Consider the following 23,499-nt stretch of genomic DNA (forward strand, 5'->3'; position numbering starts at 1 on the left):
AGTATAGTATATAAGTATTCCAATGTGTTTTTTGATGGAGAAAACTAATATCTCTTGGCCACAGCTGATGTTAAATTGACCGGACTTCTTTCTGCGGAGTGATACAGTATGACTGCATATTGTACGCAACATCTGGAAGGTCCACATTGACAAATCAGAATCGAGTATTCAACTCAGCCGTGTTATAATAGTCGCTAAGAGGCTTAGTTTGGCGCTTCATTTTGAGACGTTCTAAGAAAGACTTCATGCTGAAATTGATGTTTCGTTATTTATAAAAGAAAATTAAACAAACTATTACAAAAGCATGAATATACAGTCAACAGAAAAAACTCTGTATAATTTAAACCACATGCAGGTGACAGTTGCTGGATGTGATAACCAAATACAAACGTGTGCAATCTAAACAAATAAAGATAATAACAGATATAAAAAACAGAGTGTTCTGGCTCCTGCATGTGGTATCTCACTGATGTCCCTCGTGTATATCTGGTTATTGAGAAAGCCTTGGCACATGGCTAATATCACTGTCATGCATTTAAAAGCTGACATATGTGCCTTGTTGATAGAAACACTGTCACTGCAACACACCACTCCCATCAGGAGGAAAGGCATCATGGGACTGAAGTGATCAACAAGAATCATTCTGTTAATACTGATTAAAATTCTTTTTTTTTTTTTTTACTCCCCTGGTCCTCCTGGGAAAGATTACCATTTATTCCATTCCAGGAAATGCACTCTACACCGGCACTAAACCCTCACTGTCACAGGGCTTTATGCTAATGTTCATTATTTAGACCGTATATACAAGCAGCTTCACTTCTCAACACTCCTTCTACCGCCCCTCCCTCACCACCTCAGCTCCTTTCCTCTCCTCACACACTCCCCAGACATCTGATAAATGTTACGCACCAGTTGCCAAGTAAAACAGAAGGCATTGTTTTTGTCTCCTCGGCGGCGGATAAGGGCCTTTGGAAGGCAGACATGCATAATGACAGCCCCGTAATTGCCTCTTTAGTCTCGAGTCCTTTCTTATCTGTCCCCCGCGCTGCCTGCTGCTGCTGCCTGACTGAGTGCTGCGGTCTCACCCCAAAACATGCTCGGTTCACAGATTCATCTTGTTGGCTATGACTGATTGTCCGCGGACTCCATTCGTTATAAGCGGTTACGTATGTATGCAGAAAGGGTGTGTGTGAAAGAATGTCCCTCTGCGTCCGGCGGGGTTCGGACACTGGGGAAAGTTTTTGGGTTTAGTTACCAGACACTACTTCACCGAGTTATCTAGAGACAATTTGTTTGTGTCTTTATTTAGGTCCTGAACAGGGAATATTAATTGTTACCATTACATTGGAGATACAGAGTCCGATGATTATATAAGTTAAGACTGAAGCACTCCAGTCAATGAGTCAAGGAGTTTAATCCTAAATCGATGAGATAAGAATATATTCAACTTCATTGTCATTGCACAAAGTACTTCCAACCAGAAGTGCAAAACAAGGAGTAATGCAATGTAATGTATATGTGTACTTTTTTCTTAACATATATCACATGGTATGGTATTGTATGCTATCCTATGGTATTGCATTGTACCATACTGTACCATATCATATATATCTTATCGTTTTGTATCGTACGTATCATATCGTTCCTTGCCATATCCTAACATTTCTTATCGTATCGTCACATTGTATTGATCATATGGTGTTTTTGTTCCCACAAACTATTGGAACTGATATCTTGCATCTTTGTCCCAGAACAATTCAAAGACCTACCATTTACACTTTGATCACAGTTTTATTTGCCCACTACTGTCTAAATGAATTTGAAAAAAAACTCCAACTGTTGTATATATAGTGTATAACATATTTCTGCACGTGTGCTCTCAGCCTGTCCTGCTGGCGTGTTCGGGATGAACTGCAGCAAGCTGTGCCGGTGTTCAGGAGACCAGGAGCAGTGCCATCCTGTGACGGGGAAATGCAGCTGCTTACCCGGATACTACGGGGCCCGCTGCGAGCTACGTAAGAACACTGATGGTTTCCTGCTGTCAGAGTGGACTAGTACGAGGCATGCGCTAATATTCCTTTAGTTAAATCGAGAATTTGGTGGGAGAAATGTGGGAGAAGGGTAAATATTTGGCCCAATTTGTAGATTTCCATTGAAGTCAAAGATTGAAAATACATGATCATGCTATATTTTGCACAGAAATAACATAACTTCCACTTCAAATTCTGATTTACTGATATACTGCACATGTTTATAAGAATATGTTGTCATTATTGTCCTTATTATACTTACTTTCTTGTTTGTATTTCTTGTAAACTTTTTTTTTAATATAAACCAATATACCCCAAAGCAAACCTCAAGTCACTTTGGATAAAAGTATTTAGTAACATGTAATGTAAAGCGTCTTTGAGCACCTGGGAAAGCGCTATTAAACATGCCATGTATTATTATTAAACCTACATTTGATTGGCTGATTCTGATACAACATCTAATTAAAATGTCCTCCCTGTTTTGTCTCCAGGATGTCGAGCAGGTACTTTTGGGCCTAACTGCAAGTCCAGATGCAGCTGCACCAGTGGCGGTCGCTGTGACTTCAGGACTGGGACCTGCTACTGCCCGGCTGGCTTCATTGGAGCTGACTGCAGCTTACGTGAGTGAAGACATCTTGCACCTGTTTTTACTCCAGAAAGAAACCACAGTCTTTCGGCACCCCTTTATTATCATTGGAACGCTCGTTTTAAACAACATGCCTGTTTGTGACGGGTTGGATGCTTGGCCTGTGGTGTTGCAGCTTTCTTGAGAACTAGCTCATGCAAACAACTTCAAATACAACACTGAGCTTCCTTCGGTCATAAGCAACACCCCCGCCCTGATATAGTCGTGTCTAAGGCACATATCGCAGACTCATAAACACCAGTGTAGTAGACTCTGGTTCACGGGGGAAGAAAACACACAAATCCAGCTATTTGTTGTATCAAAGAATTGTGAAAAACACTAAGCTGATGTGTTAAAACCTACAGTCTATGGTTAAAACTTGCATACTGTAGGCATATATTTTACTTGCTTTGCCACCAACACTACAGTTATGAAGTAGAGCATGGATTTATTGAGTGGAGGTATTTTGGGGGGACATTATAAGTTACAGAATGGCTAACAATTTAAGTTGCAATTGCAGCATGGCACTATTCCTGTAGGATATTCAGTCAAGCTCATTAACGCCAGGGTTAGGGTTAGGGTTCATGTTTAGGGTTAGGGGTTAGCATTACCATTATAGCCAGGGGTGCACATAACTGGTACGCCGGTACGCATGCGCGGCAAAAATCTGAGTTGCGTAACGTCACTTGTGTCACTACGCGCCTTTGCGTACCTCAAAACATCAAAACAAAACACATATTTCGTCTACACGTGTTTCTTGTCAACACTCAATGGAGTAAACTACGAGACATGTCAAAAAACCCAAAGACATTAAGCAGCTACGTTGCCGTTTCGCTCCCTGCAAAAAATCTTCTGACTTTCTGTGATTGACTGAACTGGGTGCTGGCCGAGCCGCGCAGGACATAACCGACGGACCTGTGAAGCTTTCCAGGAGGCAGAGGCTTAGATCACCGGACAACAGAGTTGGTCGCCGTGTGCACAGACAGGGTTAACGTCGGTATGAACAACAGAATTGTGCCAAAACTCTGCCAACTCGCTGCAGTGGGAGACTCCCCTGTGCACATTCTGTGCCCCGCACACACACTGGAGAACTGCGCAAAATCAGCTGATCACAACGTTCACGCTCTGTGGTCAAGCTGCTGCAGTTTTATTTAAAACAAAGTGGAGTGAAACACACAGCTGCAAACTTACTCAGGGTGTTATGGAAGAGTTTGAAACAGACAGAGGTGGAAGAAGTGGTCAGATATTGTACTTGAGTAAAAGTAGAAGTACCAGAGTGTTACTCTGTTACAATAAAAGTCCTGCATTCAAAATGTTACTCAAGTAAAATTTGAAAAGTATTATCATCAAAATATAGTTAAAGTACCAAAAGTAAAAGTAGTCATTGTGCAGATTGGTCCATTTCAGAATAATATATATGATATGTTTCGTAATGATTGATCATTAAAGTGTTCTCAAAGTGTTTACAAATTAGATCAAAGTCAAGTAAAGTACAAATATCTCAAGATTGTACTTAAGTACAGTACTTGAATAAGTGTACTTCGTAACTTCCCACATCTGAAATCAGATATGACTTCAAGTCATGTGATAATTTCTTAGTATGTGATCCTTCAACTTGGCCTCAGGAAATGCAAGGACTTCACAGTTTTGGCAACAAGTTTTGGAGAAAGCAAATCGGAGGCTTAAAAAGAGACAGGGAGGTGCATCTTCATCATCTTCATCATCTATCATGCAAGAAGTGTAAATAGAGGACAGTGAAGGAGACACTGAGGAGGACCACGCTTCGTGTGGAGTGAGTACCAAACGCTGTCTCCTGGTACTCATCTGAGTAACTCACTCAAAAAGTTATGTGCGCCCCTGATTATAGCAATAGTTATCAAGCAATGTATATGACTTAAGTGATCCAGGATACATGTAACGTTATTATATTGTATCCATCAATCAGGAGCTAAATGAATGATAATTTCTCCTTCCCATCACTGTCTTTATAGTTGGATGTGGAGTTAATGCTTAATGAGTGTTAGTCATCTCAGCCTTCTTGTTGTATTTAACCACTCTGGTCAAACAAGGGACAGCAAAGACAGAGGAAACCAACGAATCCCAATGAAATGTAGCTTAAAAATGTTGTGTGAATGAATACTTTTTTATTTCCACAGGCTGTCCAAGCGGGTATTATGGGAAGGACTGTGCTAAGATGTGCTCCTGTGGGGAAGGAGGGCAGTGCCACCCAGCTACTGGAAAGTGTATCTGTGCCCCTGGTAGGATGGGACAGTCCTGCCAGCAAGGTAACGTCATGACAACCCAATCCTACAGTAGTTGTTTATGAGGCCATGCAAACGAATATCTTATCAACAGTAAATGCAGCTGGTTGAAACCTTTCTATTATGGAGTTTGATACTGAAATAGTTTTGAGGCAAGAATACATCACTAGTCAGCAAATTATAAGAGAATCCATTGTAAAACTTTGAGTAAAACTTGTAAAAAATATCAAACTTTGGTCTTTTATCGTTTGCCCTTCTCCTCAGAGAGCCTGCCATGCATCAGTGGGATCGGCTGGCCCTAATGAGCTCTTCAGAAATAGTAGGCCCTAACTAGAAAGTGAGAAACAACCGCTAAAACAAGGGAGCATTTTTAAACATTTTACAGTGTATATTTAAGTAACAAATGCTCCACTTCCTGTGAGGCCAAGGATGATAACAGGGCTGCTTTCCCGGGAAACAGACTCGGAGTTTCTTAATCTCTCCCTCTATCAGCCATTCAGCTGGATTGCAAGCGGGGATTTCCATCACTGCCTTTCCTAAATGTTCTCTTCTTCAGCGTCCTGCATGTACTTGGACATACCTCGTCTTATGTTCCTCTTGTTGAATGTTTACAGAAACCTATAAGTAGCTCGTTCTCTGTGTTCCGTATCGCTGGATCTGGCAAGGAAGCAAATAAATAAACAGGAAAATCAAAGACGGCTTACTTATTGTTTTCCCAATCGAAATTACCCAGAGAAACATGATTATTCTTTTATATCAGTGCCAAATTAGACCACTTTGCCATCTCTTTAATGAACTGTTGCTTAAATAAACATGACTGTGGTTAGTGCAATCTTGTATATATATGTGTGTGTGTGTGAGTGTGTAAGTAGGCCTGTGGTTCTGGTCTTTTCCTGATGTGTTCTGGACGTTTCTCCAGCATGTCCTAGGGGGCGCTATGGCCTGCAGTGCAGAAACACGTGCAGCTGTCAGAACGGGGGTCTGTGTGATCCCATCCACGGGTCTTGCAGATGTGGACTGGGCTGGACCGGAGCGCGCTGTGACTCGGGTACAACTTCACACACACTGAACAACCAGAACCGAACTGAACTGTAATCTGTACATGGGAAATCAGAAACTTAAAAACTAGAACGAACAACAAAACTGGCAGAGAAAACTCTTGTAAACCTTTACCTCTTACTATCAGATGATCTTTTACTCACTTATATCCCCCCTTTTATAAATGATAGAGTGCTTAAGGGACCCTCTGTGGCAGACAAAAAGTTAATATACCTGCAATTTATGCTCAGCAAGATAATCTTAGCAAATGAGCACAACTTGAATGACTTTGAAGTGTAAATGCAGAATGGGGGTCTGTGTGATCCCATCGATGGGTCTTGCAGAGGTGGACTGGGCTGGACCAGAGCGCGCTGTGACAACTTCACACACAACAGAGAACAATCAGAACTGTTCATCAGACATCAGAAATGTTATAACAAGACAAACAACAAAACTGGCAGAGAAAACTTTTCTAAACATTAGAGTTTACCTCCTACTATCGGATGATTTTGAACTCACTTATATCCCCCCCCTTTTCCTTTCCTCACTCTGTGGCAAGCGTTAAGAACATTAACATATCTTAAAGGAGAGGTGTCATGCTTTTCCGGTTATTACCCGTCCCCTTGTGTGTTATGAAGGTTTCAAAACCCTCAAAGTACACCCTGTAGCGAGTAAAACTCTAACACAGAAAATACCTCCCCAAAACGCCTCGTTGGAGATACGTCATTGTCCATTTGATTCTTCCGGGTACGGCATGATGTCATGCCGTACCCGGAACGAAATGGACCAATCCGTGGAGCCGTTACGTTACGTCCGCGGAGCCGTTACGTTAAGCCCCCGCTGATTGGTCCAAATTGACCAATCCACGGACTTCCTCACACACACATCTGTGTGCAGGGAGCAGGCAGCTCAGCTGATTTCTCCTCCCTGGCTGCAGGCTGATAACAGACAGTTGGGATCGCGGCGAAATTCTCTCTGCAGACCCATTCTCACAGCGTTTATCAACCTTTTTCTTACTCAATATCAAGCCACACTTATTGTTTTTACTTCGACTGTGACTTTGTGTGTGCTCAGGATGAGTTTGGCTGTGTTTCGCTATGTATGCTAAACAAGGAAACAACACCTCCACGGAGCTCAGCGCGATTCACAACGTCCCGACCAATCAGAGCACACTGTGCTCACAGGGAGGGTGGGGGCTGGAGCTATTGGAGCTACAACGAGCCGTTAAAGGCAGAGAGTGAAATTCAGTGAATACACGTAGTTTACAGAGATGCTGTATGAGAAACCAATGTGAGTTTGGAAAATTGCACAATATAAATCTATTTTAGTATACCTCAACAATGGAATTATGATCAGTGGAAATGGCCATGACACCTCTCCTTTAAGCTTGTGTTAACATCAGTCCTTATTTTAGGAAACAAATCAACAATTCTTTCAAAAAAACGAGAGGGAATCTGAAGTGCAAAAATTCCTGGACAAGTCTAAAGGCAATCAGGCAATGTGACTGACCATTCATTTTGAGTTTGTGTATTTGAGCTTGATCAATATGGACCATATTTGCAATATAATCTCATGGAAAGATTTCTTCTGGATCATGTTCCATATACTCACAGTTTCTTCATAAATGTTCATTTATATCATGTTTTTGTGTGTGTCTCTGTGTGTGCAGCCTGTTCACAGGGAAAATATGGGTTTGATTGTGCACAAGACTGTCCATGCCTCAACAACGGGACCTGCAACCGTTTCACCGGCACCTGCGGCTGTTCTGCTGGATACTACGGCCACTCCTGTCAACACAGTAAGCACACACTCACTCATAATACAAAAAGAAACTTGGTGATAGGGTTACCAGTGGCCTCACTGACACTTCTGTAAAAGTGCAACTAGTAAAATATGTGTCTGTGACATGAAAGAATACAACATGACCCGTTTTTAACCATATGCTGAAAGTATCCTTAAAGTAAATTCAATGTCTTTCTCTTAGGTTGTCCATCTGGATTCTTTGGCATGAAATGTGCCCGTACATGTGACTGTAAAGCAGGGCGGACATGTGATCATGTGACAGGCAAATGTGTGTGTCCACCAGGCTACCATGGCCCACAATGTGAAAGAAGTGAGTATCCACAAAAAAAAGAAACTACATGAAAAGCAGTACAGTACTGTATGTGTCCAAAATCATTACATTTCAATTCAATTAATAACGAAACTGATGTTAAGTTACAAATAAGACATCTAATGTTCGGCAGACAGAAGACAGAATATTAACACGTTTGTGGAAATGATTAAAAAGCCATCTGGGTGCCCAGCTGCAATAAGACATGGGCAGATATGAGCATTCGTGAATAAGAGTTCAACAAACCAAGGCAGTGTGAGTGTGTTCTGGCAGGCAGACAGACAGGCGAGCAGGTAGGTGGGCGGGCATGCCTCCTGGTTATTTGATGAGAGACAGGTGTTTCCCCACTGCTTAATGCGTTCCTGTTACATCCTGGGCCCTCCTGCCTGCTGCCGGGCTCTCAGCCGCAGTGTGAGCGCCTAAATGGCCACTTCAGTCCCAGCAGGAGATATGACTGAGCGTCGCAGAGCAGTAAGGCAGCAACAACTCCAGAGACAGAGCGGCTCTTATCTCTGTGTGTGTGAGATACATGGTGTGTTTTTTGGTACACGCACTTGCACTCGTGTGTCTGTTTGTGCTTGTGTATATTTATGTGATTCTGCACAGTGTCATTCATATGGTCTTGCATTTAAACATGTAGCAGACTTAATACGGATAAAAAAGTAGGACTATGATCACATTTTAAAGGTCTGTATATTTCTTAATTGTGCAGTACATTAACTTATCCCTTATACTCTATGGCTAGCACAGGAATTAGGATTCACTTTTAAAACAAAAACTAGATTTTAGTGCAAGGCATACCTTTTCATAACAAAAAAAAGTTCACCAATAGTCAATCGTCTTGCTGTATGTTGGGAAGATGGTTATGAAATTTATAAATGCATGGACGTTCTCATAACTACAGTAATATAAGCATACATCTGTTTTCAGGGTGTGAGTCTGGCAGGTTTGGATTGAGCTGTGGAGAGTCATGTGACTGTGCTGGTGAGGCCCCATGTGACCCATCCACCGGGCGGTGCCTCTGTCCCCCAGGAAGGACAGGACAGAGATGTGAAAAAGGTAAATCCTCTTGTTTCATTAACATTTAATCAGCTCCAAATGTCCCATATATCCATGTTTTTTTGTCCTTAACACATTTTTAAAAAAAACTCTCCCTCCCTTTTCTGTCTCAGATTGTGGTGGAGAGCGTTTCGGCCCAGACTGCTCTCTGCCGTGTCAGTGCTCCCACAGGGCCCGCTGTGAGGGGCTCAGCGGGCGGTGCCTGTGCCCGCTCACCTGGCTGGGCCCCACCTGTGCCGAAGGTAAACCTCTCTCTGACTTTGTCATTTTTCCTCTACTTCAGAAGACATAACATTGATTTACAGTGAATTCCTAGAGACTAACTTATGATAAACTTTAACCAAATCTTCACGCTCAAATGTAATGATTTATGTTATGTAAGACCCCTGAAGGTAGGCGGTCCCCACAACGTGGCTGTACAGACTCACACATGACCCGCTTTTTATTATAGTTTCATTTGATTTGTGTATTAATGCTTATAATAAAATGTAAATCACTTTGTCACACACACAAACATTTCCATCAGTTTAGAGGATATTACCTTAACTTTCATACATTATGGGGACTTCAATTGTGTCCTCTTAAAAAAGGGGAGTCCCCAAAAACACACGTACACTTACTTTAGAGGATATTGCACACACACACACACACACACACACACACACACACACACACACACACACACACACACACACACACACACTTACTTTAGGATACTTCATTAATTTACAATCATTGTCGGGACTTCAATTGTGCCCCCTAAAGAAAGGGAAAATCCCCACAATGTGACTGTACAGACACACACACACACAAGACTTGCTTGGTCAAGATAAAGCAAAACGAACACACACACCGACACACACACACACACCGGTCACGGGCTGTAAAGCTGAACCAGCTTTAGTGAAATACTGTGTCACTGTGTGTGAGAGGCTGAGCCCCATCACTCTGTGTGTCAGCCTGTCTCCCTCAATAGCTGCTCCTGTCTCCTGACAGTTATTTTAATCTGCGCCCAGCATGCAGCCGCCTCAGGGCTGTCTTCATTTTACCTCCTCAAAGCCAAGCACACGGGAGACGACGTACCAGTTACTTCTCCTCCAAAAACCCCAGAACATTTGCTTTTCATTTCCAAATAGTGCTGATGTCTTCTTGCTTCTTTTTTTCTCCTTTCTTTTCAGCGCTGCTACACCAAACCACGGGACCGTTGAACTTTTCAGTGTCCCAAAGAAAGAGAAGAGCGGGCAGCAAAACCACATAACCAAAGCAGAGGTGCAAACTCCTGACTGGACGTCCAGACACGGGGCTCGGCTCTGTGAGGCATTACTCAGATCATCTTGGTGAAGGTGATGTTAGTTGTGAAACTGGTACTCAGCTGTCAGAGACTGGCACTCCATCACTGAGCCTGGAGCTGGGACCTGGCATGTGAGGGGCCCTCAGGGGACCATCTACCTACCCCAGACTGTCTACGATTCAAAGTCCAGGGTTACACAGACTTCATAGCAATAACCCACAAATACCTGCATCATATTTGTGAGTATTGCTGATGGAAAGCGGTTCATTTGCTTTCCCAGTTTTACATTTAATCACCTGGTAAGGTTTCTTTCTTAAGGGAATTTGTACAATACGTGTAACTGAGACATTCTTGTCACTGGAGAACATTTACAACCTACATTTTTTTTTTATGTGGCCACAAAAAAGTGGATGGTCAGCAGAACAGAAGCATATTTCTGGTGAAAATTGAAATGCCTCTTAAACAGATTTAGAAAGGTATGGGTGACTTATTCAGAAAATGCACACAGATCCACACACACAGGGACTACAGTTCAGCTGATGTTCCAATAAAGAAGCCATACATGTTGAAGCAGGGGGTGTTACATATGGAAAATGACTTCCAGACAAATCCTAGGATATAAAAATGTACTTGGCTTTAAATTATAATTGATGTCTGATTTGTTTTCCTCACACTCATTTCAAATGCCTTCACATCCTCATTCTCCAGAAATCCACAATCTATTAATATGAAAACATGCAAAGGAAAGTGTCTTCACCCTCACCAAGCAATTTATTTAAATTTGTTGCTCAAGTTTTATGTTATGATTTCACACATTTCTTTGTAGAACTGTATATATTTCCTAAACAATTGTAACCCTGTTGTAGTAGGTCGGTCGTGAGGTGGATATAAGAGTGATTCGATTTGACCAGTGTGCAGACAAACACAAGTTATTTGAACGGCCAAAGAAAAGGAGAAAATAAACCATTTCATCAGGTTCATCACTCAGGCCCCTCTGCATTCAGTTAAAGAGAAATACATCTTGCAGTACACAAAACACTGGCCTTCCTCCATTTGTTTCTGCAGTGAAAAACACACACCGACCCGTCTGCTGTGTGCTGAAACTTTTACTTCGTGTCACCTGCTTCTTGTAGCCAATCAGAGACGAGCTCTGTAATCAGGACCACTTTAACCCAGGTGGAATCAATCTCTCCTCATTTGGAGCTACATTTGAGTCAATTGTACTTTAACAAAAGATAATTATCACATGGGTCCTCTCAAGAGACATAACCACAATTCAAATACATTATTTTGGTTGATAAAGAAGCAAACATTTACTTATTTTGGACATTACATTAGTAAAAGACTTCTTAAAGGGGAAGTGCACGCCTTCTTCTTGAAGTATGAGGTCGGTAGGGAGTTAAAGTCCCCCAAAAAACCAAAACATTACACGTTTATTTCTATAAACTTCGAGCAGATGACCAACATTGACAAAGAAAAATGACATAAGCAGTGGAGAAAATAGGCTCCATGACAAACTCAGATCATTGGTCTCTTGGTTTATAGATTATTCTAAACAAATGTTATTATTTCACAAGAAAAAGAACCCTTCACTTATTGTCATTGTCCCTACACCTTTTACGAAAGCCCATTAAGATATTGCCTATCCATAAGTTATTTCAGCATGGCTCATGGTATCTGAATGAACATAGTTAATTTACCACCAGCGTCAGAAACACTCTCCATTTATTAGCATTGATTGTGGGTTTTCTTATTGCAGTGCGGTGTGCTGGTCGCGAAATACTGCGGGCAAAACTTGCAGACATTGCACTTCTTTCAGATCTGTGTTTATTGAGTCAGCAGCTGATACACTTTGTTTGAGTCTTATAGACAAGCATCAAATGTTGTTAATACTTTTTCTGCAGTATTTGTTCACGTTTTTATGGTTGCACAATATTGAAAAGACCCATATCACAACTGCTATCAACACTACACTTGTGCATTTAAATAAGGGTGCGTCTTATTTGTAAAAACTGTATTTGTATACTATCTCAGGTCACTTATATCAGTCATAACCTACTGTGCTCATTTCCTGTCAGTGGAGCTACATTATGACATTTCGTCTGTGTAAAATTGATAAACTCGAATTTTACTGTCATCATTTCCATGGTCTTTTCTTTATTGCGTCCATGTGTCTTAAACGGCCCCAAAAAACACCTGCTTTTAAACGTCTATTTTTGAATTGTGTGTTTTGAATGCAGTGTTGCATGGTATTGATTTCTTTGAGTGGGGTGGGAGGGTGCAGTAAGGTATGGACGTAAGGTGGAGAGAGGGTTGCAAGCTGTCATGGAGACCTATGGGATCCTGTGTGTGTGTGTGTGTGTGGTGTGTGTGTGTGGTGTGTGTGTGTGTGTGTGTGTGTGTGTGTGTGTGTGTGTGTGTGTGTGTGTGTGTGTGTGTGTGTGTGTGTGTGTGTGTGTGTGTGTGTGTGTGTGTGTGTGTGTGTGTGTGTGTGTGTGTGTGTGTGTGTGTGTGTGTGTGTGTGTGTGTGTGTGTGTGTGTGTGTGTGTGTGTGTGTGGATATATCAGTGTGTGTTTCTACACGCGGCTACTACCAGGCATCTCTCATCAACCAGAGAAGGGTCAAGCTTTAAGGCCTCCCTGACAGTAGTCTAAAGTGGGTGGGGGTGTGAGAGGCACCTGAGCAGGGTCCACTGGTGGTGTGAAAGGTGTGTGTGTGTGTGTGTGTGTGTGTGTGTGTGTGTGTCAGAGTGCAAGTGCTCTCCCTAAGGCATTTTTCAAGTGCGCTGGAGCATGTTCTCCTCTATGGGCCAAAGGGGGCGGGCAGAGGCAGGTGCCTGGACCGAACATGCTCCAGCATCCCGGGGTGAGTGATGGAGGATGGAGCCCCCCCCCTCACCCACTCTCTCCGGTGTGGCTGATGGATGGGAGGCCGCTCCTGCTCGCCCTGTGTTGTGACAAGCAGCAGATGTTCTCCAATAATGTTTATCGGCCCGGCCTTCATCTTCAGATGACACACCTGTTTCCAGTCAAACAGGCCCAGAGAGGCCATCCATCCACGGAGCGCTGGGTGGCCACTGCTCCGCCCATCAAACCTGCACATAGAGGTGCCACTAAGAACAGCTGGCATGCCCATCTTTATCTGAAGTGTAAGATCGAAAATTAGCGCAGGTCGAAGCCAAATCTTGGCTACGGTGGAATTGTCAAAAGAAATAGGGTTAGGGTTTGGGGTTTAGGGTTATTCTATGTCTTTTCCAAACCACTTTTCCTTAACCTTAGGGAGAAAAGTAAGATGTTAAGTAGAATCCATCAGAACTTAGGAAAACAAAACTGTGGGTGCTAAGAAAATCTGACTTCACTTTCACTTTGCGATGTAATTATTATGTGCAAAGTTGATGTTATTATTAATTTCACTACAAAGAGAATCTAAATTATTCATCCCATGCATTATTTTGGTGTTTCATTCAATCTGCAAGTGAAAGGTTAAGGGTCGAAACACCCGATGAACGTTGGACATTGTCTCCTTCTGGCCAAGGCTGCACGTTTTTGTGGAATCATCTCCAGATGGATTTTCATGTTAAAAAACCGAAAGGGAAAGTCAAAGGAAACGGTTGCTCATGCTCTACCTCCTGTCCACTCATATTAATCAGCATGAATCCAAATTCATAGTATGATTTTAAGATTTTTTAAAAATTAATAATGTGTTTTTGCAATATATGCATGACTTATTAATTTAAAAAGCACCATTACTTACATGATCCATTTCTCACGACAATTTGTTTCCGTGAACGGCCGAATGGTGCGTCACTAGAAACATTGCGGCCCCAAGGCATTGTGGGATATGGTTTTCTCCTTTCCTTTCATAAAGGATGGTCCAGTGTATCCTAAACTAAAGGAGATTATAAAGGAAGCATTAAACTCCTTTCTGATCATCTCTCATCATGGTCATGTTTGGAAACTTCCTAGTTCAAGAAAAACAAGAAAAAACAACTTAACTGGAACGTTTGCATGGTCTTTCTTCCTTTGATTTGAGATGCTCATAGGGAAAAGAAGCTGATTCAGACATGGTTTACTCAAAATGATCTCAGCACTTATAAAACCACTTTTGTTTTATTACAAGCTCATGAACAAAGATGCTCTTTGTGCAGAAAGGCTTTTGGAGGGAAAAAAGGCCGACTGTTGTTGCATGCTGGCTCATCAGCAGCGAGGGAGAGGGAGAAGGGTGAGGGAAACTGCAGATGTAATAGCCCGTAAAAGGTAAGATCGCATCATGGGTACTTTTTGGCTGTAATTAAGCATAAGCCACTCTTTGCAAAAGGAGATTCTATCACTTAACTGCCTCAGTTTGCAGTCTCAGAGATAACTACTGCCCCTCTGCGTTGAACCAGATCTCCCAGAAGGCCACAGTGTTTTTGAACTTCAGCTGACGAAGCTGTCGGCTCAGATAAAAGAAAGAGGGGGAATTCATTCCGGCACGTCCTGCACCATTTGTTAGGTTGTTGGCTGGAAAAATAAATGTTAAATGTCGAAAGCTGCAAAAGAGATGCGTATCAGGGAACTCTCCCACACTCTGAATCTGTGTGAAGACATCCTCTGTTTGGATGCAACATAATGTGTGCAGCACTAGAAACTATGGTGAAGTTAAACTGCACATAAGTGGGTGCAAATGAGTGAATTCACCACTGGATGGCGCTTAACATGGAAGAAAAAGCATGGAGCCACTGAACAGACCACTGATTCAAGTGAGTGCACATGAATACATGACCGGTATGATATAATGAGCATCATAAAATTCATATAATCAGATTGGCTGTTACTAAAGCGTGCATTTTAAGTTTAATTTGTTCCAAACGTCTCGACTGTACTCCTCGGTTCTTTCTGATCTACCCAATGAGCGAAGAATGAGATGATTTCACTCACAGACGCCAAGATGTTCTGCCACCACGCCTGTCCTGATTAGACCCGTCATATTAAAACCATGTGCCCCGCCGCTCTGAGTGTCCATCAATAACGCTAATGACCCGTAGCCTGCAGGGAGAAAAATAAACAGAGAAGGAAACCACAATTTAAAACTCTGCTGCTTTCTAACAGGCGGAGAGGGGGGAAGAAACAGGAATATAAGCAGAGAAGAAGAGAAGGAGAGGCCTGCGTCCAAACACACTCAGTAACAGTGACACAAGTGTTACTGAAGTAAAACAAAAACAGACTTTTAAAGGGTTATTTTTAGGGATGATTTAAATATGATGCATTGTTCTGATTTGTTTATGTACTTGTAAGACGTTACTTTTTTCTTTACTTTCGTTTTTGGTATTGCGCTGATGATTTGGTCCCTGTGGACTTGAAAGTAGGCCTATTGTCTTTATTATTTGTATTTGTTTTTAAGTTTTGGAGAATGTTTATCATGATGTTCTGAGGCGTGTGGTGCAGTGCGTTGCGCGTTGGTGTTCGGATCAGATGGTCACAGGTTCAAACCCCACTGCAGTCAGCATGTCGTTGTGTCCCTGGGCAAGACACTTCACCCCAAATTGCTCCTGTGGGGATTGCCCACAGTATTGAGTATGTAAGTCGCTTTGGATAAAAGCGTCTAACAAGTAACATGTAATAATGTAATGTAATGTTTTTTGTTAGATTGCCTTGATTTTCTTTTAATTTTTTACCAGGGGTGATATTATATGATTGGAAGACTCCATTTAACTAAAAAATAAAAATAAAATGTAGCCCATTTGAAACAAATACACCATCACTTACACGTTTTTTAAATGTAATTTTATATGTGATTCCGCTGTATCTTCATGCTCCTAAAATGTTTTGTAAAATACTTTGATTTGCCTTGTGTTGATGGTGCTTTATAAATAAACCTTACCTTCCAAAGGTTTGGCTTGCTCTGAGTTTGCATCTTTATTTGGACTTATTGTAAGTCGCTTTAGACCAAAGTGTCAGCTTGATGTAATTTAATAACTCACAGGGGGTATTTTCTCGCCCTCCTGCTTCAGCTAACTCTGCTCTCTTGTCTGTACTCGTACTTGATTAGTTGAATAAAAGAACAGTGACAGAGGAGGTGCTACTATTATTGTTAACACAACAAAAACGTGATGATTGGTGACTTCCCACTTGTGCCAACTGTTAGTAAGCACCCCTCACTACACCCCCCTCCTTAAAGGCCTCACTCCCTCGCCCATCCATGCCTCCCTCTCCGAAAAATGTCTCCCCCGGCGTCTGAGTCAGCACGGGTGCCAAGTCAATCAGTGAGAGAGCTGCCAGCTGTGATGGGGGGGGGGGGGGGCGGGGGCGGGGGTGATGCATGTTGCAGCGAGGGGGCAGTTACATGCCACACGGGCTGAGAGGACGGGTGGCAGAGGAAGAGGAAGGGAAGGGTGAGGAGAGAGAGAAGGAAGGGAGGGGTGAGGAGAGAGAGAGAAGGAAGGGAGGGGTGAGGAGCAGTGGAAGAAGTACTCAGATATTACTTTAGTAAAAGTAGCAATACTAAATTGAAAAAATACTCAGTTTCAAGTCAAAGTACTGCTTTCAATATCTTACTTAAGAAAAAGTACAAAAGTATTACTTGATGTACCAAAAGTAAAAGTATTTGTTTTGCGTAAGGGCCCATTTCAGAATTGTATATTATTAATGATTGGATTGTGGTTATTCATGTGTTAGTGTGTTTGTCACAGCTTGAGCTAATTGCAAGTGCTTTATATAAAGCTGCTGGTTTTAAACCTTTAATTATATGTCAAAGTTTATTTATAAATTGACTAAACTAAAACTAAAAGTTAGCCAGAAACTAAAGCTTTAAAATGAATGTTGTGAAGTAAAGAGTACAATGTTGGATCCAAAATGTAGTGGAGTAGAATAAAGTAAAAGTATGAAGTAGCATAAAGCTGACAATACTCAGGTAAAGAACAAGTACCTCAAAATTGTACTTAAGTATAGTACTTGAGTAAATGTACACTGTTACGATCCACCCCTGATGAGGAGTGAGGAGAGAGAGAAGGAGGGGAGGAAAGAGAGAGAAGGAGGGGAGGAGAGAGAGAGTCTGAACAGGAGCCGTAATGAGCTCTGATGGAAGCTGAGGCGCTGCCAGCTGCACCATTAGTTGAGTGAGCTTCACCCAGCGCTGCCCACAGTGTGCCCACACACACACACACACACACACACACACACACACACACACACACACACACACACACACACACACACACACACACACTCCCAGGTCTTGCCCGCCACACTTCCATACACACTGAGCCCTTTATGAGAAGCGTTGGGTTAATGACGGCCATAACTCGTCCCAACGTGTTGATTAAGTGTGAGAGGATACATGGGTGACGTTGGCATGTGCTAATCAACACGGATCGGACCAGCACAGGGTCCCCTCCACTGCCCACACACAATGACATTAGGGCTATTCATAATATTTTGGTGTTCTTTCAAGAGGCAGTGCCTTTGGACTTTTGTCTGAGGGGAAGTTCTTTATGTAGGTGATGTAATTACATGGGCAATTTGATTTGCAGGGGGGGTGTGGCTGCTCGCTGAGGGGTGGTGGCAACATCCTGCTGCCAACTTAGATCCACTATGTAGTCGAGGTATAATTCTGGTTTGTTAAAAGCTTGCTGGACATATGCTTACATTGTTCATTGCGCCGTGTAGAGGGGGAGACACAAGTGTTCTATATTTGTTAATAGAGAACAAAGATCTTATAACGTGTGTAAAGGGGACGTTTTATGCAGTTCTTCATGTTCATGTTTGTATTTACTGCCTGTGCAGTATGAGAAACATTCATTTGAGCCTTTGCAGACCATTGACATGCACTCAAACCCATATAACTCACTACAGCAAAGGGGAAACAAACCCAAGAGCATAAGCGTTTTAATCTGAACCCCAGCTTTACATTGAGCATAAATGACATCACTATGATGAAGCAAAGTAATAGACTGCTACTAGAAGGGGACTAAAAGAGCATAGACCTACACCAAAGGGTCCATCAAGCTATCTAGCAAAGTGAAACACAATTTGATGATTCAGTTTTGCTTCAAGTCTTATTGGCATCACCCTTGGCCTGTGCTTAACAAGTTTTGGATAAAAACTGACAACCAAACAATATCCTTTGCATTATCAATAGATCAATTCTATACGTGCAATGTGAAAGGGATGGATTGCAGTGGATGTTTTGCAACCACAAACTTTATTGTTTTCACACCTACAGTAGCACTGTGTTTTGAGCATGTATTGCATCTGTTCATGGGTATGTCACAATGCTAACGTTTCTTCTTCTGTCCCCAGAGTCAGAACTAAACATGGAGAAGCAGCATTCAGTTATTATGCTCCAAATATCTGGAACAAACTCCCAGAAACCTGCCGGTCCGCTGCAACTCTTACTACTTTTAAATCCAGGCTGAAGACTTTTCTTTTTGTCGCCGCTTTTAATTGAACTATTCACATCTTAAACGGCACTGTAACTTTTATCCATGTATTTTTTCTTTTAATGTTTATTTTATTATCTTTTCTTTTTAATGACTGATTTTAAATGCCATTTTCTTAATGTCTTCCATTTTTTGTAAAGCACTTTGAATTGCCTTGTGTTGAAAGGTGCTATATAAATAAACTTGCCTTGCCTTGCCTTCCATATTAAATCATATAATGCTAATGTCACAATGCTAATGCTAATGTCACAATGCTAATGTTTCTTCCATATTAAATCAAACTAACAGAATCCAAAACAATGCTGGATGTGTATATAAGCAATTAAACGCATACTAAATGTATGGTGAAGATGTGTCACTGTTGTGTTCACAGCTTTGGCTCCTGCCTCAAGTGACCAAAACATCAGTAACTGCAGGATTAAGATACTTCAGTTCCTCACCAATCTCAGTGAAACAAGTAATCGTACTAACCACTTCACATAATCATATAAACAAGTCCACATTAGTACAGGTGGCAAACCTCAGAAGCATTATCACTCCTCCCACTCTATAACGCCCCGGCCTGCACCATCACTACCGTCGCTGCAGCTGACCTCATCAAAGCTGGACGACCCGTGCTGACCTCATCAACACTGCCCGACCCCCCGTGACCTCATCAAAGCTGGACGCCCCGCGGAGCCCCGAGGGCCGGCGACAGGCCTTAAGAAAACACCCCATCCATTAGGGTGCCAGCAGCACTGTAAATGTGGAGTGTCAGCGCCAGCCATCTTCACTGTCATGCCCAATTCTCCACCTCAACCCCCCCCACCCAAGAAAAAACCTGGACAATGGAGCGTCTGAACCTCCGCCCCTCGCAGCCACAATGTCCGCCCACGTTGGCTGGCAGCAGTGTTGGAGGGGGGGGGGGGCCGGATGGGGAGGCCTGCTGCAGGATGGGACTCTTATTGAGCGTTTGAGCGATGAGCCAGGTCATCACATCTACCCAACTCATCCATCATGCCCCACAAACGGACACAAATAAAGAGGACACATTCCTGCCTCCGCTCCCACTACCACATTCAAGCCCTCTCCAGCCTTTTCTCTCCTTCCCTCTCTCTCAATGCGAGCCAAAGCCACTGAAGAAAACAGAGGAGCAGAGTTCAGGCTCTCTCTCGCTCTTGGAGGCCATGGGAGCGCCAGAAGAAAGCGCCAGGTGGTTTTCTGACTCATGTCTCTTAGAATAAATCTCCGTTTGGGCCAAAATGATGGGCAGCCAGAAGGACTGTATGGGGGAGGAATAAAAGAGAGAATGGCAGACATGTCAATCCACATTGTAGTCCTTTATTTCTTAGTTGTTCCTCCCACAGTATTGAATTGAAATGCATAACAGTTACATTGTAGAAAGCATTAAAACAAAGTACCTCAACTCGCTGATTACTTTTTTTTAAATCGATTATAAACACGACAAAAAACAAACAAATCTGGTCCCTCAAAACGGGAGAATAAATGAAAAGTAATCTGTTATTTATCATAAATTTGGCACAAGGGATTAACATGAACCGAACGTCACACAAGCTTGCAGACAACCGTAGAAAATGTCAGATACAGATCTTACCAGACCAATCATGCGTTTATGAAGAAATTATACCTGGCTTTTTTTTATTACTCATTCTTTATAATGGTTATTTTTTTACAATTGAATCATTAAATTGTCATAGAAAACAAAAAACCCCTAAGTAATATCTATTCATCGACCGGTTTCATTAGAAGAATAAGGAGTGAATTGTATGTTTAATACTATCCGGCACTCAAATGTAATCTACAAACCCCATTGAACTCTGGGATAGGCCCGGGTGAAGAAACTCCCCCTCTCACCCGGGCTAAGAGCAGTGCTATTCAGTAAACAAACTACAGTTTGCCAAGAAATAAATACAATTCTCAACATACAACAGCAAATAACAACAACAACACCAACGAAAAAAATGGAAACAAAATCATGATTGTCTAAAAAATGAAAGACACACGAGCATGGAGTAGCTAACGACTAGCATTCAGGCTATTTAGTGGTATTGTTGGCTGACTAGGATGGATTGGGAAAGAAGACATATGCCCTTTACAGAACAACAATTAACTTCAGCACTGGCTACTATTTCAGTAAAAGTGTTTTCTTCTCTTCCACTAAAAAGACAATCTATTTATATCCTTTCACAGATAGCGCAGGCGGGCAGATGGAGAGAACAGAGACACTCGTGTACAGTGCTATGATTGTGCAGACACACGCAGCTATGAAAACGCAGATGGGAAACTGGCCTGATTTCAGTTCAGCAATTACTTTTTTTATATTTGTTCTTCAGTGACTTCAGTGATATTGAACCGCCTCTAGCGCTGTCCGTACATGGAGCGGTTTTCATTCCAGGCTGCTAACCCCACCCTTCATTTTTTTTTTATCATCAAGTACATGTCTTTATGAGAAACACCTGTGGATCTCTGGGGGTTAATAAAGGGGGAATTCTTGTAATATGATTTAATGATGCTTTTGTCAGGGCTCTTACGCACAGTGAAACACACAAGGCGGAGACCGGCTGTCTTACAGACACGACCACATCAACTGTTCTCCTCCCTCTCTATGAGCTGGGCTATAAATGTGTAGCATTGATACATCAGCACATCCATCTTCCATGTCCACCAGCTGCCTTCGCTGTGCAAAACATAGAAATTCAGCAGAATAAATACAGCTATTATTATTATTTTCACCACGATCATTATCTTTGCTATCATCCTGGTTGGTGTAAGAAGTCAATTCTCAGAGGGACGTGTTGCTCTCTATCTGTTGGAGGTGTTGGGGGTCCCTGCTCGGTGTGTGAGGCTCCGCTCAGCAGTCAAGGTGGGCCGTGGTTCTGCTCAGCAGTCACTCTGTGGACCCAGCAGTGGGCTCCCAGTGCCATAGGTCAGGTTTTTAGGGGGTTGAAAGGTGAAAGGGAAGCGCTGAGGGGGTGTCATCATACGTGGCTCAGGGACTGGATGGCACTGGACTCAGCAGCTGCCCGGGCCAGACTGTGCCACATGGTGGCCGGGGTGTGGGAGGCCGGGTGGAGGGAGTCCTTCTCAGCCAGGGACAGCATCATGGCGTACGCCTGTGGGAGGGACAGGGGTTACAGCTTTTTGTTTAAAAGGAATAAACATTTGTGTTAACGTTTACTCTGACTGCCTCAGTTATTGGTTGTTGTGTGTTACTGTCTCCAGAAGCACATTTGTATTATAAGATAAGATAAGATAAGATAAGATAAGATAGTACTTTATTGATCCCAATTAGGGACATTTTTGTGTTGCAGCAGCATAAAAAGACATGGCATTGTACAATACAAATGTAAAGACTAGAAATAAACAAGAAAATATACATGTTGAATTTACAAATTAACAATAACAAATGATAAAGCAAGTTATTATATATACATAAGTATGTGACGGATGGAATATTAAATATTAAACTGAATATATGCATTTAAAATGTAGTGTGATTTTAAGTCCATTATGTAGGTAAACAGGCAGTGGAGGAAAACATGTACTTTAACCCATGTGACGCACTTCAGTATTATTTGGAAAAGTTACTTGAATATTTCCATTTTGTGCTACTTTATACTCTGCTACATTTCAGAGGCAATATAGTACTTTTTGCTCCATTACATTTATTGATAAGTGATAAAAACAAGATAATATAAGATTTTTTACTGTATATATACTTTGAAACATTTGGCTGATAATACTTTACGTTACTGAAAATAGCCATCGTGCATAATGAGGACTTTTACTTTTGCACTTTACTTACATTTTGATGCGAATGCTTTTGTACTTTTACCTAAATAAACATTTAGAAATTGACTATTTTAAGATCATTTTTTACTTAAAGGGGACCTATCATGCAAAATGCACTTTTGTACATCTTTTATCAAATCAAATCAAATCAGGTTTTATTTATATAGCACATTTAAAAGCGATTTTTGGTCGAGCCAAAGTGCTGTACATGTAATAAAAACACATTACTACAATCACAATAAACGACAATAAGTCGTGCTCCGCTCTAACTAGAAGGCCAGAGAGAAGAAGTGTGTTTTTAGAGTGGATTTAAAAACCCCTAGGGTCTGGGCCGACCTCACATGGAGGGGCAGAGTGTTCCAGAGCCTAGGGCCAGCTGCTGCGAAGGCTCGGTGCCCTCGGGTTTTAAGCCTGGTCTTGGGCACTATCAGCAGCAGCTGGTCAGCAGACCTTAAAGCTCTGGCTGGGGTGTAGCGCTCGAGGAGTTCAGCTATATAGGCCGGAGCCAGCCCATTTAGTGCTTTGAAAACAAATAAAAGGAGTTTAAAATCAATTTGGAACCGAACTGGAAGCCAGTGCAGTGAGGCCAGACTAGGGGTGATGTGGTCACGCTTTTTGTGGCCAGTCAGCAAACGTGCAGCTGCATTTTGGACTAGCTGCAGGCGTTTAATTGAGGCCTGGTCCATACCCACATACAGAGCATTGCAATAGTCCAGTCTCGAGGTTACAAAGGCGTTAATAACCCTTTCTAAGTCATTAAAAGATAAATACGACTTGGTTTTAGCCAATAGTCTTATTTTAAAAAAGCAGGATTTGACTACAGTGCTGATCTGCTTGTCGAATTTAAAAGTGCTGGTGAAGGTCACTCCA

The 23,499-nt window shown here is 42.1% G+C and overlaps 2 protein-coding genes across 16 annotated transcripts in view; one reads left to right on the forward strand and one right to left on the reverse strand.

The window, feature by feature from the left end:
- zgc:158328 (uncharacterized protein LOC567225 homolog) overlaps window positions 1–10,540 on the forward strand; it is an 80,793-nt gene extending 70,253 nt beyond the window's left edge. The window contains exons 30-38 of the mRNA XM_034114548.1: window positions 1,884–2,015; window positions 2,522–2,650; window positions 4,812–4,940; window positions 5,836–5,964; window positions 7,624–7,752; window positions 7,939–8,067; window positions 8,998–9,126; window positions 9,240–9,368; window positions 10,305–10,540. Coding sequence (XP_033970439.1) covers window positions 1,884–2,015; window positions 2,522–2,650; window positions 4,812–4,940; window positions 5,836–5,964; window positions 7,624–7,752; window positions 7,939–8,067; window positions 8,998–9,126; window positions 9,240–9,368; window positions 10,305–10,384 — 1,115 coding nt within the window. The 3' untranslated portion in view covers window positions 10,385–10,540. The remainder of the gene's footprint in view (window positions 1–1,883; window positions 2,016–2,521; window positions 2,651–4,811; window positions 4,941–5,835; window positions 5,965–7,623; window positions 7,753–7,938; window positions 8,068–8,997; window positions 9,127–9,239; window positions 9,369–10,304) is intronic.
- Window positions 10,541–20,137: 9,597 nt separating this feature from the next.
- The window catches only part of mecom (MDS1 and EVI1 complex locus), a 165,402-nt gene continuing 162,040 nt past the window's right edge, over window positions 20,138–23,499 (reverse strand). For all 15 annotated transcript variants that reach the window (XM_034114607.1, XM_034114600.1, XM_034114603.1 and 12 more), the window contains one exon: window positions 20,138–21,950. In XM_034114607.1, the coding sequence (XP_033970498.1) occupies window positions 21,816–21,950 (135 nt within the window). In that variant the 3' untranslated portion in view covers window positions 20,138–21,815. The remainder of the gene's footprint in view (window positions 21,951–23,499) is intronic.

This window comes from Trematomus bernacchii, unplaced genomic scaffold, assembly GCF_902827165.1.
Source record: "Trematomus bernacchii unplaced genomic scaffold, fTreBer1.1, whole genome shotgun sequence".
In the NCBI taxonomy this organism is placed as follows: domain Eukaryota; kingdom Metazoa; phylum Chordata; class Actinopteri; order Perciformes; family Nototheniidae; genus Trematomus; species Trematomus bernacchii.